At 32.5% G+C, this 14,582-nt stretch overlaps 1 protein-coding gene across 2 annotated transcripts; it reads right to left on the minus strand.

Moving 5' to 3' along the window:
• Positions 1-352: 352 nt before the first annotated feature.
• Positions 353-8,232, minus strand: LOC111805567 (chloride channel protein CLC-c-like). 2 transcript variants are annotated; one of them, XR_002816679.1, is made up of 8 exons: positions 7,809-8,232; positions 6,619-6,819; positions 5,664-5,841; positions 3,353-3,615; positions 2,614-2,883; positions 1,357-2,485; positions 714-878; positions 353-641 (listed from the first exon to the last, which is right to left on the minus strand). XR_002816679.1 is itself a non-coding variant. In XM_023690684.1 (7 exons), the coding sequence occupies exons 1-7, from the start codon at positions 8,006-8,008 to the stop codon at positions 792-794; spliced, it is 2,328 nt and encodes a 775-aa protein (XP_023546452.1). In that variant the 5' UTR covers positions 8,009-8,232; the 3' UTR covers positions 353-791. The 2 variants fall into 2 exon arrangements, 1 of the variants encoding a protein (XP_023546452.1); XM_023690684.1 differs by having other exon boundaries at positions 353-878.
• Positions 8,233-14,582: the final 6,350 nt, after the last annotated feature.

Below are 14,582 nucleotides of genomic sequence, written 5' to 3' on the forward strand. Positions count from 1 at the left end.
AAGCCAAAACAAACTGCTAGACCTTTAATGGTCGAAGTTGTATGCCAATTTTTTTCTTCATTTATTGTTTTCTGCTTGCTCTCTATTTTAATTACATGTAATTCCTCTCTCATCTTTTTATGATCATTTACACAAAATTAAAAATTTGAATACTTATTATAAAATACATAAACTAAACTTATTATTTTCTATTTTAATTTATCAAATTTGAGGTTGTTCATTTACTTCTCACCTAAACTTTGACTTACAATTTAAGGTCGTTTCTACGATTAACGTCATTTAACGTTTAACTAAGTATAACCTAACGTGCCTTCATAAATTCATTTGACATGACATAATAATAACAAATAGATAGTAGAAAAAATGTGGATAACTCATAATAAAATGGTACAATCTGTCGAAGAAATTTAATAGCTCGCTCGGGAAATAGGATATATATTACACACCATTTTATTCTCGAGAGCATCAACCGAAACGGGGGAAGACTACTCGTACAAATAATGATTGAATGAGTTGATATTGACATGTAAAAATAAATGTAAACAATGGGGGGAAAGAAACCCACTAAACAGCTCTGTATATGCAGGTCTGTTTGTGTAGTATAACGCCGCTTCAAAATTTCCAACAGAATGGTATAGACGCTGAAAACAACTGATGAATTTTGCTCCCATAAAATAAGAACTCAACAGAAGGCAAAGTAATAAGGGACGAACCTTGCTTGCTCCACATGGAGAAATTATTTCAGGACACCATCGCGTTGTAACTGATAAAATCTTGAATCATTTTTCCTACTAATGAGGGTTGAGATACGGGTAAAGTCCCAGAATATATTCCGGCATGAAATCGTGCCTTGTAAGAATTCCAGCAATAGGAGGCCTCTGCAAAAAAATTCACCACTGCTAAATCATTGCTAGACTAAACAAAATTAAATAGAAAATGTTGAATCATTGCATCAAATACTTGTCTTTATACACCTCAATTGATCATGTAAATTAACAAAAGGAAAAAGTGGTAAGGTTAGGTTTGTGTTGAATAATTTAGTGAAGTATTAATAGCAGAGAACGAGCAGGAAAGTTAAAAGACCACGAGAACTTCTACAAATTTCTAAGAATTTCAGGCATAAAGATGAAAAGGGAAAGGGCACCATATCCAAATCATCGATCAGAATAGCAGTGACCCCGAGATCAAACTAGCTTGCCTTCCCCAAGGATGAATGCATGAAGGTAAATGCATTGGACGACATTATATGTGATCATAAAGCAGAGACGGTGTGTAGTGACTAAAATCAAATATAGTATGCCACAGAGACAAAGTTTGCACATTGATAATAGCAAAACGCAAGGAAGTATCTCTTACCCCGGGTGTCTTCGGAACCACCAGTAAGTGCCTCAAGCCAAGAGCGTGAAAGAGAATCGCTGCTTTAGCCAGAGACATTGTTTCTACCACTGTGTAAGGCGACGTATTTGTGATGGGATGAAGATCAACAAACATTTCCATCTCCTCCTCGTTGATGTCCAAATCTTCCAGTTTCACTCCTTTGCCAGAACCAGGTTTAGCAAAATCATATGCTTTGAAGCTCCTCAAAATTTCTGATCTAATTGACGTCTTTTTCTTTGTAAATTTTTTCTCTTTAAGCAAAACAAGTAGATGAGACCTCAAAACAAGCCCACAAAGCTCTGAACTATCTGAGAAAGGTGGCTCATCAATTACAGGAAACCCATTGTGGTTCGTCATTTTCAAAGCATGCATAATGTTATCGACCTTCTCAATCCCAGAGAACGTAATTAAGGGACCAGAAGCCACACCACCAGCGACCAATTGCCTCATAAATGGTTCTGCATGGGCTTCCATAAAAGGTAGTCCCTTCATCTTCACAATCTGATCATAGACACCTTTATTAAAAATATCTGCCACTGACTTTGAAATTAGAAGAACCAACATAAGTAATGGGAGCATCAAAAGGTTATTAGTAAGCTCAAGGAGTATGACACATAGAGAAACAGTCATTCTCATAGTGCCACCAAGGAAGGATGCAGCTCCGAGAAGGGCATAGAGACTGACATCAAGAGTGGCAACTGAACCAAATAATCTCCCTACAATGCGACCATAAGAGGCCCCTGCCAGTATTACAGGAATGAAGAGCCCCGAGGGCACGGCAATGCCATAAGTAATAATGCCAAGAAAATAGATAGAAGTAAAGAAGATGAAAAGTGAGGAGAGCTGAAATTGCTTGTCAGTAGCAGATGTGAACAGGTTGCGGATGACATCATCATTGGTATTGAAAAATAGCGATGCAAGATCATTATATTGGCCAGGCGGGCATTGGAAATTCTTGTAGTTTCCTGAGCGACCAACGGTTGGGCATTCGTCTTCCAAGTTAGGTGGGCAAGGTAAACATTGTGAGAGCCAAGGAAGACCAAATGAGATACATGTTGTCAAAAGGGAAATGCTAACAACAAGAATGACTTTCGATCCAGGACCTCTCCTGCAATATAATATCAACTGTCAGTGAAGGCAAAACTGTACAATAACAGGACTGTAAATGGTCTAAAACAAAAACAGAGGAAGTTAACTTTACTCCCACAATTGTAAAAGACAAAGTTCGGAGCATACTCATTTATGATGCTGTAGGTTCGAAGGACCTTATCCACGAGGTAGTTGTAAAGGCTTCCAAACACACCACCAATAACTCCAAGTAAAACAATTGCAATAAGATCTGGAGTGCCATAAGTGGAGTTTTCTGTATGAATGTTAAACATGATGAGACCTCCTTCACCAAATAACCCACATTGCCCCCCTCGGCAAAATTCCATGAAACCCCTCAAGACAACGGCTACTACAGCAGTAGTGAAAAAGGTCCTCCAGAGAAGAGCACTCCTCCACCTACCATTTCAACAACACAGATTATCTATCAATGATGATGGAGAGAGAAGATGAAAACCTCATAAGCAGTACCTGGTAAATAAGATACAGAATTGAACCTACCTTCGTTCCAAATGTTCCTCATTGTTTAAGAAAAAAAGTAAATAGATTCCGTGTGAATGTGAAAGCAGTACAACACATTCAGTAAAATCAAGATACCGGAGGAAGCCAAAAAAGACAAGACCACGGTTAACATTGAGTAAAATCAAGAGTCAAAACTTCCGGCATCTTATCTCTATCAACTTAAATTTCCTCTCTTAGCCAAGTAAACTAAGCTATGTAGGTTTAGACTCTGAATTTTCTTTTCTAAGATCAAGTTTGTCTCTAATATCCCTAGAGGTTGACTAAAAACTGAGCAGCCAAAAATGAATAATTTGGTGCTGTGGAAAGAGAGAGAGAGAGAGAGAGAGAGAGAGAGAGAGAGAGAGACCATGAAGCTGCTTCTTCAAGTGCAAAGAGAACGCCACCAACTGGAGCTCGAAAGGCAGCTGCCACACCAGCTGCTGCACCACACGTGATCAAATCCCGCCTGTCCCTATCATTTTTGAAGTATCTCAGCCACTTCCAGGTCAAGCGGTATTTGCGAGAGCCTCCTTGTCCCAGTAATGAGGCAATGCACGCACCAGTATGAACCATGGGCCCTTCCTTACCCACAACAAATCCACCGGCAACAGCAAATATAGAGCCAAAAATCTGCCAAGTTAACCCGCATCGTTATTGAAAGATTTTCTAAAATTTATCATCATAATGGTTAGCAGCCGCCAATTTAAGATGATCTCAATTTCCTAAGGACCATAAACACGAGAGAGGCTTTGAACTGCTTACCTACAATTAATGTTTACAATTTTATCAATGTCAACTTTTTTTAACAAGAAACGGAACTTTTAATTGAAAAAAATTAAAAGAGACTAATCCTCAAGAGATACAAACTCCACAAGGGAGAGAGAATAAAACAGAAAGATAAAGGAAAGATAAAAGCATCCCAAATCAAAACAAATCTTGAAATGAAAAAAACCGACAAAAAAGCTTAAAAAGATAACACAAAGAAGAAGCTGTTAATCTAGCAGACCAAAAATGACTGAACCAATGAAAGAGATCGGTTTCAGAAATCCTTTGATTCCTCTCCAACCAAAATGCTGAAAGTAAAGCTCAAACTGAGATCATCCACAATAAGCTTGACTTATGAGCCCAAAAAACCCAATGAAAAACCCCTTGAGATGTTGTAGAAAATCCACTGAACTTCGAAATAAAAGAATAATTTGAACCAGCAGGCCAAGGCAAAAAGAAACAGCAAGTTCTTAGTGTTCATTTAGATCTAAATTACTAAAGAAGACGGCCCTTCAGAGTCATACAAACTGATTTAACTGCAATAGTGAGTGAGACAACGAATTGAGATAACATTCTCATCACAAGGGTACTGGCAATAGGACAGTCTTATTAGCCTTAATGAACACCTTATTTTGTTNTGGGGGGGGGGGGGGGGGGATGCTGGACAAGGTTAATCATTCATTAGAAAAATATGTATAACTATTAATAGTTATTTTTTGAGAAAAAATACAATTGACTATATAAAAGCATAAGCAAGGAGGAGGAAAAAATGGAGATGTCCTTAGCCTAGTAGTATCTAAGATACCAAGACGCCCAGGTTTAAAAGATAATTTTTTTACTCCAGTTTCAATAATATTCAAAGGTTAAACATAACAACAAACTAACCCACCAATAAAACTACATGACGAAGGATCGACAACCAACTAAAACTAACACATTAAAACAGAAACTCTAAAACAAAAATGCCACTCCTTGTGGTGGTATGTAAAAACTCCAACTGACAAAAATATGTTTTAAACCGGATCCACCTGGCAAAAGTGAATCTGTGGAGGGGTGTATCATCTTTTCAGTGGAGACAATTCAAATAACCAAAATTTGGAAGTTCATGTAACTCCTCAGAATCTTTGTCTTGCTACTGATATTTTCTCACACCAAAAACTCCCGGTATTGAAGTTTATCATAAAATTGAAAGTCTACATAAAGTAATCATCAAACTTCCCTTGGAAAAGAGTTTTAGAATAAGAAAAATTATTTTTAGAAAGCAAAACAGATCTTTGGAAGCTCAAATGTTCGAACCATTTCTGCTTTAGTAAAGGAAGTATAAGAAAAAAAATCATTTTCTTCTACCTGGTTCTGCAGTAAATGAGCCCTTATCAAAATAAGGACTCAAACCGTGAAAAGCCACTTGACCCATGATCGCATGAACCAGATCTTTTTCAATGATTTGGTTGGACTGATATAAGAACCACTCAGAAAGTTCGTAGGGACTTTATGGAATCTTCAGACACAATTTTCCATGCACATCTTTCTAGGACGGAGTAAATTTTCAAGTCCTTTTAGAATGCCCTTCGTATATTTCATTTTTTCAATGAAATAATTCTCTCGTTAAAAATAATAGACATTAAAGTTAAATAGTGTATCCACTTAATACATGTGTGCATTATAATAGATGATATATTTGCGATGGATAATTGATACATGAGGATGATCATATCACATGGTGTATTGTATTAAGAGGTTTCCTTATTTAGAAACTAATGCATGTTTCCACTCACAATGATAACCTAGCTTTTATTTGCATCGGCTGAAAATACTTTAGCATTTAGGATCCTAGATCATTCAAAATAGTTTTGCTATATGCGATGGTGATTCAAGAGAAAGAGAAAATGGGATGTTTCTGCAATGAGACTTACCTTCACAAATAAGGTACTTGGAGCCAATATAGAATAAGCATCTATACCATTGAGGTATGCTTTCACCTCAGGTATGCCAGAACCTGCAGCAGCAGGAGCAATATAGGCACAGAGTGCGGCAGCAGAAAAGGCTAAAACAATATTGGAACCCACATATACTGCAAAAGCCAGATAGTACCTGCAAAGAATCTAGGGTCATCTCATAGTTGGTGTAATATATAATGTGTATGAATGACACATAAATTTCAGATGGGTATATGGAGAAAGAAACGCAGCAAGAAAAATCATAGAACCCAAGTGAACAACTTTGCAGTTCGGTGAGATTTTGAGATCATTCAAATCAATTACAGTAAAAGAATTTTTTCCTCAATGAATTGGTATACTTGATAATCACAGTATAAGAAAAATACAACATTGTGCTGGATAACAAATACTGATTGAGAAGGTGCCTGAATCCTCAAACCTCATGACATGAAAAGTGGAGAAGTGCTCAATTACCTGGTCTCAGAAAGTATAAACCACATGATCAGGATTACCTTATATTTATTTTTAAGTTCTAAGAATTCCCCTAATGCAAACTTGGACCATGTCTTGATTAAGAAGGCGTAACAGGCAAACTATTAATTTTAAAGGGAAGAACACAATGATCAAGAAACTCAAACAGTTCTTATATTATTACTCTATTAAGCCGGTTACTATAGGTACAACACAACAAATCCTAAATGCTTAAGCCATCAGATCAAAATTAATTTATTCACTTATGTCCTTCTTAACGTTATTATAAAAGAATCATACATAACATAATTATTGGAGTACCTAACCCCTTTGTATTGAATTGTAAGGGACAGAGAGCACTCATTATCACAAATTCTATTTGAAGACTTGAACATAGCCTTGTAAAATTCTTTCATGCTATGTGAATCGAATACTAAACTGCATGTCACTCAAAGCTTACTTTTCCTGGAGCATGAGATTGTTCGTCAGCAGAAGTTTACGACCAGCAATATTCTCAACAGCTATGTTGTTGAAGAAGCCAACGAGTCCTGTAACCAAACCAATAAGAAGGCACAGTGCCCATTTGAGGATAACATACTGAAATATCTCGATCTTTCTTCTGGACCTCCAGTCTTGCATGAAAAGGTCATTCTCAATAATCCTGTTACAAATGTAAAAAAAAAAAAAGAGTGAAGAATTTATTTAGAATCAAAATAGCCTATCTAAAACATTATTTGCATTCCTAACAGAACAGTAGAAAACAAGAACACCACAGAAAGTTTTAGATTGTGAAAATCTAGTAGTCCAAGATAAAAGAATAAAGAGGTCATTTTTGCATTTTTTTTTTTTTTTTAGTTGTAATTAAGCATAATTTTCTATGATCATGCAAATTTTTACTTATTTCAAGTTGAATATAGTTAATAAAACACAGATGAAATGAACAAAAGGGAAATAACTCTCAGAGTTAGAAAAATACAGGAATTAAGACTATACAGAGAAGTCATACGTACTCAAAACAAATTATTAAATAACAACTCTCTTTCTACATTTATTCACAGAAGAAAAGTTAAATAGCAGAAGAACTAACAAGGCAACCATCCTCTTGGAATAGCTTAATAGGTCACTAATCCAACATACTTCCAGAGGAATTTCAAAAATAAAAGGCCAAGACATCCAACCAATGGCAAATCCAAATCCCAAAGAAAAGAATTTCTGTTGACTACTGAAAATATCACTCAGGATACCCTGTTTTTTGCGTAGGCCAGTTTATGCATCAATTTCCAATTCAACAAAGTTAGTTAGACAATTAGATGCAAACAAGAAGAATTCACGGAAAATGAGCATTTCTTACAACATACCATACAAGATCATCTGATAATTGAGCACAAAAGATAAAAACAGAACCAAACCATACACATGAGAAGCGCTTTTCCCATACCCTACATTGTTGGAAAACAAAATAACATGCAGAACTTTTCAGGAAAAAAAACACAGCAATCGGAAGGAAAACAAAGAGGAGAAGTTGAATTATGAACAGTAGAATCCAATTAACCAAAAATGATATCATCCACCGCATAATCCCAAACGCAAAGAANTTTGTTAGAAATTAAAAAAAAAAAAAAAAAAAAGTAAGGAACATAAACAGCATACTCATAGTCAAGACTCTCAATCGGACAGATATTGGAACCAACAATGGCGAGCTGAGAGGTGGTGCTGATCCTAGCAGTACTGGAACGCAATAGTGGCTCCCCTAGCGTCATCGATATAGAATCTCGATCCTGTGAGAACAGCGATTCCACCTGCCTCTCAGAGCCATCAATTTCGCGGGCGTTCTCTGAACTCTCGTCCATCGGATGAGTGGCGTGTCGAGTAACAAGCTTCGCAGGCCTTGGAAAACGATCAGAAAGAGGGAAATGAATGGGATGAGGAGGTGGGATGGAGGAAGATGGAATGGAGAAAGGTAAGTTCTGAGACGGTTTTGCAGTATGAATCTTTCATGGGAGAGAGAGAGAAGAAAGTTTGTGGCGTGAGGATTAGTCCTGTTAAGAAAGTTTGACGCAGGATCCCCCTGACGTCGCAAATGCCAGCTCACCTCACCCATCGATCAACTTAATCTAAAATTATTTTGGATAGCAAACAACCAAAAAAATATAAACAGGAATGTGATCCCTTTCCTTTTTATTAATTAAATTACAAATCTCGTGATCCATTCCTTTTGTCTCTGATTTGAACCCTCGCTCATGTTCATCTCAAACCAAACATATTTTACCTCTAATTAATTATATACTCTTTTTTTTAACTACAAATTTTTAGACTTATTTATTTAGTTGTTGTTTTTAAATATTTTAAACAAATCTACTTATAATTAAAATCTTATTCAAATATTAAACATTCACACGTCACAACTCATCACTACTATCGTTTATAAAACCTTAATATTCTTAATATTTATAATAAGCTTTGATATGGTTGGGTTAGATTATAACCTTATTTTCAAGTTGACCCAATTAAAAGAATGTCAAATTCATGGACCTGACTCGAATTTTTTTATTTTCTAAAAATTCAACTGAACTCAAATTAAAAAAAATTATCACAACCTTATTTTTTATGGTTTGGGTTGGATGGTCAAAATTGGTCTGAATATTTTTATGCTAATAAATTCTACACATATTTGATTTTTAAAAAAATTAATGGATCCAAATGTTAAAAATATTAATGACATATTACATAAGACTAGTTAATAATTTATTTAATTTTTCTATAAAAAAAATCTTATTAAACACAAACAATAAAACAATTTAAAATTAAATTTATATTTATATTTAGTTTTAATCATTGGACTTATAAATTTGCTTTTATCTTGGTTTCTTTTTTTCCTGTAATTATATTTTAAAATGTCTATTTTGATTTCTTTTATTTTTTTAATAGTAATTATTTGGTCTTATGTGGTATTCCTGTTCTGCCCTTTAAAATTGGCTCTTATACCGTAGCGAATTTATATTTTAATCAAATTTATGCCGATGTTAATACACACAAGAGAACTAAATAAAAAAGTTGATGGCAAAATAACAATACGGACTAAAATAGTAATTTTAAAAAAATTGTGACCGAAATGAGAGCAATTCGAAAAATTTAAAATAATTGAAAACCACTCCTTATATCAACTCCTTTATGATAGCTCAATTATAGAAATTTAATAATTAAACGTGTTTTTCTTGAAGCAATTCTATGTTAGACGACTTATTGAAAATTTTCTTAAGATGCAAATAAGTATTGTGAGCATGTCGTAAGAGGAATATTAAAACTATCATGTGCCAAATGTGAGCATGAGCATCTCTTCCATAGGCTTCAAAACTTTCGTCCAAGCTCACGAGTCATAAAGTTTGTTTTAGGTTAAAATTTCCCTAAATGATGTTAGATGATGAAAGTTCCACATCGCTGATTTAGTGAATGATCATGGGTTTATAAATAGAGAAGACTCTTTCCATTGTTATGAGGCATTTTGGGGAAACCCAAAGCAAAGTCACGAGAGATTATGTTCAAAATGGACAATATCATGTCATTGTGAAGAGTCGTGTTCGTCTAACAAATGAATCCCCCAAAGTTGGGTAGTGCCTCGATGATGTCCCAAAACATTTTGGCAACTATGACAGAAGGTGTAGCATCTCGACACTCTTAGCTAGTGATATGAAGAACGGAGGACATCAAATTATTATTCATANCCCCAAAGTTGGGTAGTGCCTCGATGATGTCCCAAAACATTTTAGCAACCATGACAGAAGGTGTAGCATCTCGACACTCTTAGCTAGTGATATGAGAACGGAGGACATCAAATTATTATTCATATTTTTTTTAATAATTTTGATATAACTTTATTACTTTCCAATTTTATCCTCTGTATGATATATTAAAGAGGGTATTTTTGTCTTTTTGTCTTGATCCATTATGTAGCATGTATCTCGGGTTTTGGGAGTCTATTTGAAGGCTANTGATCCATTATGTAGCATGTATCTCGGGTTTTGGGAGTCTAACGTTAGGTTATAGAGTATGAATTAAGTTTTTTTGTCTCATTTAACTAAAAACCTCTTAATTCCTTTTTCAATTTTATCTCGAGAGCTTTTATAAAAATAAAAAAAATAATAATAATAAATACAAAAGTTTAGGGAATAAAAAAGTATTGCAATATTTGGAACTAAAATAAAATAATCAGACAACTTTAGAGAATAAAATTTAAATAATAAATAAATTATTCACTAAAAAAACATACAAAAATGTATCTATAAAATGTGTGGCAGAACATATTACATCATACTATAAATGAGTTGAATCACAAGTTTTTAAGAATCTTGTATAATAAGTTTACTTCAATAAATAAATATATATATATTATGAATAAATATTAATTATAATTTAAAGATGTATGGTTCGATTTCTTTGTAATTCAACTGAAAAGCTAAAAATTGGCAGATGGACGTGATTTTGAAAATAAATGCATTAAAGTTTTATAATTAAATGTAAAAACGACAAGGACGTCAATGGACCATGGGTGGGGCCCAACTTTATCCACAGCATAATTCCCACTCTCAACCTCATCACGCTTTTAAGTTTATTAATTATATATATAACTTGAGAAATAGTCATGAAAAGTAAGTCTCATCCGTGATGAAGTATGTTGTATAAGGTTGCATTTTTCGACCCCAATAATAGAGTGACTTACTGATTATTTTTAAATACTAATTCTATATATAACATTTTTCGAAGTAAAGGCAATAACCTTATGTATAAGTGACGGTGTTAGCTGAGGAGGCTACGAAATCAAGTATCGTTAGTTAGCTTCCGCACTTAGACAACGTGTTTATTAGGTAGATCAAGTATTGTTTGTTTTCTGTTTCAATTATGTTATTATTGTGTTTGCAATGTATTTATGAACATTCGTCTATAACAGTGTTTAAGAAAAGATCAATACACAAAAAGGCGAGATCTCCAAACAATACTTACGTCTATCAAATAACTAATGTTTTAAGAAATCATTCAAAAAAAATTACGAAGCTAAAATTAACCTTATAATTGAACAAGCGAATTCAACAAAATTATTGAATTATTGGAATTTAAATTTGTAGAGAAAAGATAGGTGGGACTTTCTTGCTTCTCATAGCATTTATGTAATCAAAATCTTGTTTGAAAATTATGTAGATAGAAGAAACACAAAGATTATTGACGATGAAAAACGCTTTTGCTAGATTCGAGAGATGTCGTATCGTGATGGGTCATAAAAAAAAACAACAAATTAATGAATTGTTCGATTTCGAAAAATAAATACGAATAAAAAAAGAATCATCTAAAGTTTTTTGTAGTTTTGAAATTCTACACGCAAATTCTTGTTTTTTTGTTATTTTATTTTACAATCTCAAAAAATTTAAATAAATCTATTTATGAGGTATAAATGGCGTGAGAATAACTCACTCGTTTCTTTATATCCATATATTAGGGAATTTGTCAACTTTACAAAAGTAAAGGTTTTCTTTTACTTATTTTTCAACGTTTAGTCGATATTTGATATATTAATTTAATTTAATTTTTTNGTAAAAACGACAAGGACGTCAATGGACCATGGGTGGGGCCCAACTTTATCCACAACATAATTCCCACTCTCAACCTCATCACGCTTTTAAGTTTATTAATTATATATATATATAACAGTAAGTTTCATCCGTGATCAAGTATGTTGTATAAGATTGCATTTTTCGACCCCAATAATAGAGTGATTTACTGATTATTTTTAAATACTAATTCTATATATAACATTTTTCGAAGTAAAGGCAATAACCTTATGTATAAGTGACGGTGTTAGCTAAGGAGGCTATGAAATCAAGTATCGTTAGTTAGCTTCCGCACTTAGACAACGTGTTTATTAGATAGATCAAGTATTGTTTTGTTTTCTGTTTCAATTATGTTATTATTGTGTTTGCAATGTATTTATGAACATTCGCCTATAACAATGTTTAAGAAAAGAACAATACACAAAAAGGCGAGATCCCCAAACAATACTTACGTCTATCAAATAACTAATGTCTTAAGAAATCATTAAAAAAAATTACGAAGCTAAAATTAACCTTATAATTGAACAAGCAAATTCAACAAAATCATTGAACGAATGATTATTGAATTATTGGAATTTAAATTTGTAGAGAAAATATACGTGGGACTTTCTTGCTTCTCATAGCATTTATGTAATTAAAATCTTGTTTGAAAATTATGTAGATAGAAGAAACACAAAGATTATTGGCGATGAAAAATGCTTTTGCTAGATTCGAGAGATGTCGTATCGTGATGGGTCATCAAAAAAAACAACAAACTAATGAGTTGTTTGATTTCGGAAAATAAATACGAATAAAAAAAGAATCATCTAAAGTTTCTCGTAGTTTTGAAATTGTCCACGCAAATTCTTGTTTTTTTGTTACTTTATTTTAAAATCTCAAAAAATTTAAATAAATTTATTTATAAGGTATAAATGGCGTGAGAATAACTCACTCTTTTCTTTATATCCATATATTAGGGAATTTGTCAACTTTACAAAAGTAAAGGTTTTCTTTTACTTATTTTTCAACGTTTAGTCGGTATTTGATATATTAATTTAATTTAATTTTTTAATGTTCAAAAATAAATTTATATTAAAAAAAGTCATATAAGATAATATATTAAATTAACATATATTTTCTCTCAATTAAAAAAATGTTCCATAATTATTTCGACTTATTATATATTTATTTAATAAATAAATGAAAAATGTTATGAATTAATTGTGTAGGGAATTCGAAATTTTTATTAGATAATTAATGTAATTTTATTAATTTTCAAATTTATCCTTATTTAGAATATTACATTTATTTCATTATTTTTGAAACATACCAAATTAGTATAGAATAAATGTGGGTGTAGTTTTTCATTATTAAAAAAAAATACATAAATAAAACGACAATAATTATAATAAATTAGAACCGCCATAAATGATTGCAAGACTTTGTCGTTTGGATGGGAGCCGCCCCATGTATTGTCTTCATTATTAATATTATTATTGACAAAAAATAATAAGAACAAATTTGTATGTTCCTTCTCAAAAAAGAAAATAATAATAATTATTAACTAAATCAAATATGTCAAAACATTAGGGGCTGCCTGCCACATTTTTTTTTTTTTTTTTTTTTTCTTTTAGCTCCCGATCTGATGTAACAGATCATAAATAAATAATAATTGTATATTATTTGGCTGTATATACTTTAAAATACTCTATTTAATTTTTGAACATTCAAATTTTTTTATTCGAATTAAATTAATAATAATTTCTAACTAATAAAAATTGACTTTTGTTTCACAATCAACGTAATAGCCACGTCAGTTGCATTATTCAAATTCATTTACTAATCCTCGACTCGGCTCTCGTCATTGAGTTGGGCCGAAACTGGCCCAAATAAGAAGATTACGTTATTTGGGCTTCAGTATTCTTGGCCCAAGAGGAAAGATCCATGGCCCAATGTTTTATAGTTGGATTGATCTTTTAAAAAATATAAGTCANCCACGTCAGTTGCATTATTCAAATTCATTTACTAATCCTCGACTCGGCTCTCGTCATTGAGTTGGGCCGAAACTGGCCCAAATAAGAAGATTACGTTATTTGGGCTTCAGTATTATTGGCCCAAGAGGGAAGACCCATGGCCCAATGTTTTATAGTTGGATTGATCTTTTAAAAAATATAAGTCCATTATTNAAAAAAAAAAAAAAAAAAAAAAACTAATAAATCTGTGCATTTAATTTAATTTAATTTCTATTATCTATTATATTTCTAACATTAAATTATAAATTTAGTTCTTAAATTTTAAAATGTATTGGGTGGACTTTCAATTTTAAGTAAATAGATCTCAAATGCGTACAAAATTTAAAAAAATTAATTGATCTATTAGATAAAAAATTGAATGTATGGTAGGATCATAAATTTTCAATTTTATGAATGTTCGTAGATTTGTGAACTTGAAAACATAATAAGATCGGTTAAATCCAAAATAATCTGTTAGATAGTTTTAAAAGTATATGGACCAAATAGACATACGTAGTTTCGTAAGTCTAAATAGGTAAATAACTGGGAATATTCAACTAACGTAAATACATGTATTATGAACTAAAAAGTTATAAATTTGAATCTCTCGCTTTTTAGTTGACTAGGTACATATTTTGGTAATGATTAGATTGAGATTAATTGAATGCGTTTTTGGTTTATAGGCAGGTTTTTAACGGAAAGATGTATTCAATTTAAGTACAATAAAGGTAACCATATAAAATTGAATATTTGACCTAATAAAGAAAGAGGTGANTATGGTGGTGGACTTTCAATTTTAGGTAAATAGATCTCAAATGGGTACAAAATTTAAA

The sequence above is a fragment of the Cucurbita pepo genome, chromosome LG01 (genome assembly GCF_002806865.2).
Source record: "Cucurbita pepo subsp. pepo cultivar mu-cu-16 chromosome LG01, ASM280686v2, whole genome shotgun sequence".
Taxonomy (NCBI): domain Eukaryota; kingdom Viridiplantae; phylum Streptophyta; class Magnoliopsida; order Cucurbitales; family Cucurbitaceae; genus Cucurbita; species Cucurbita pepo.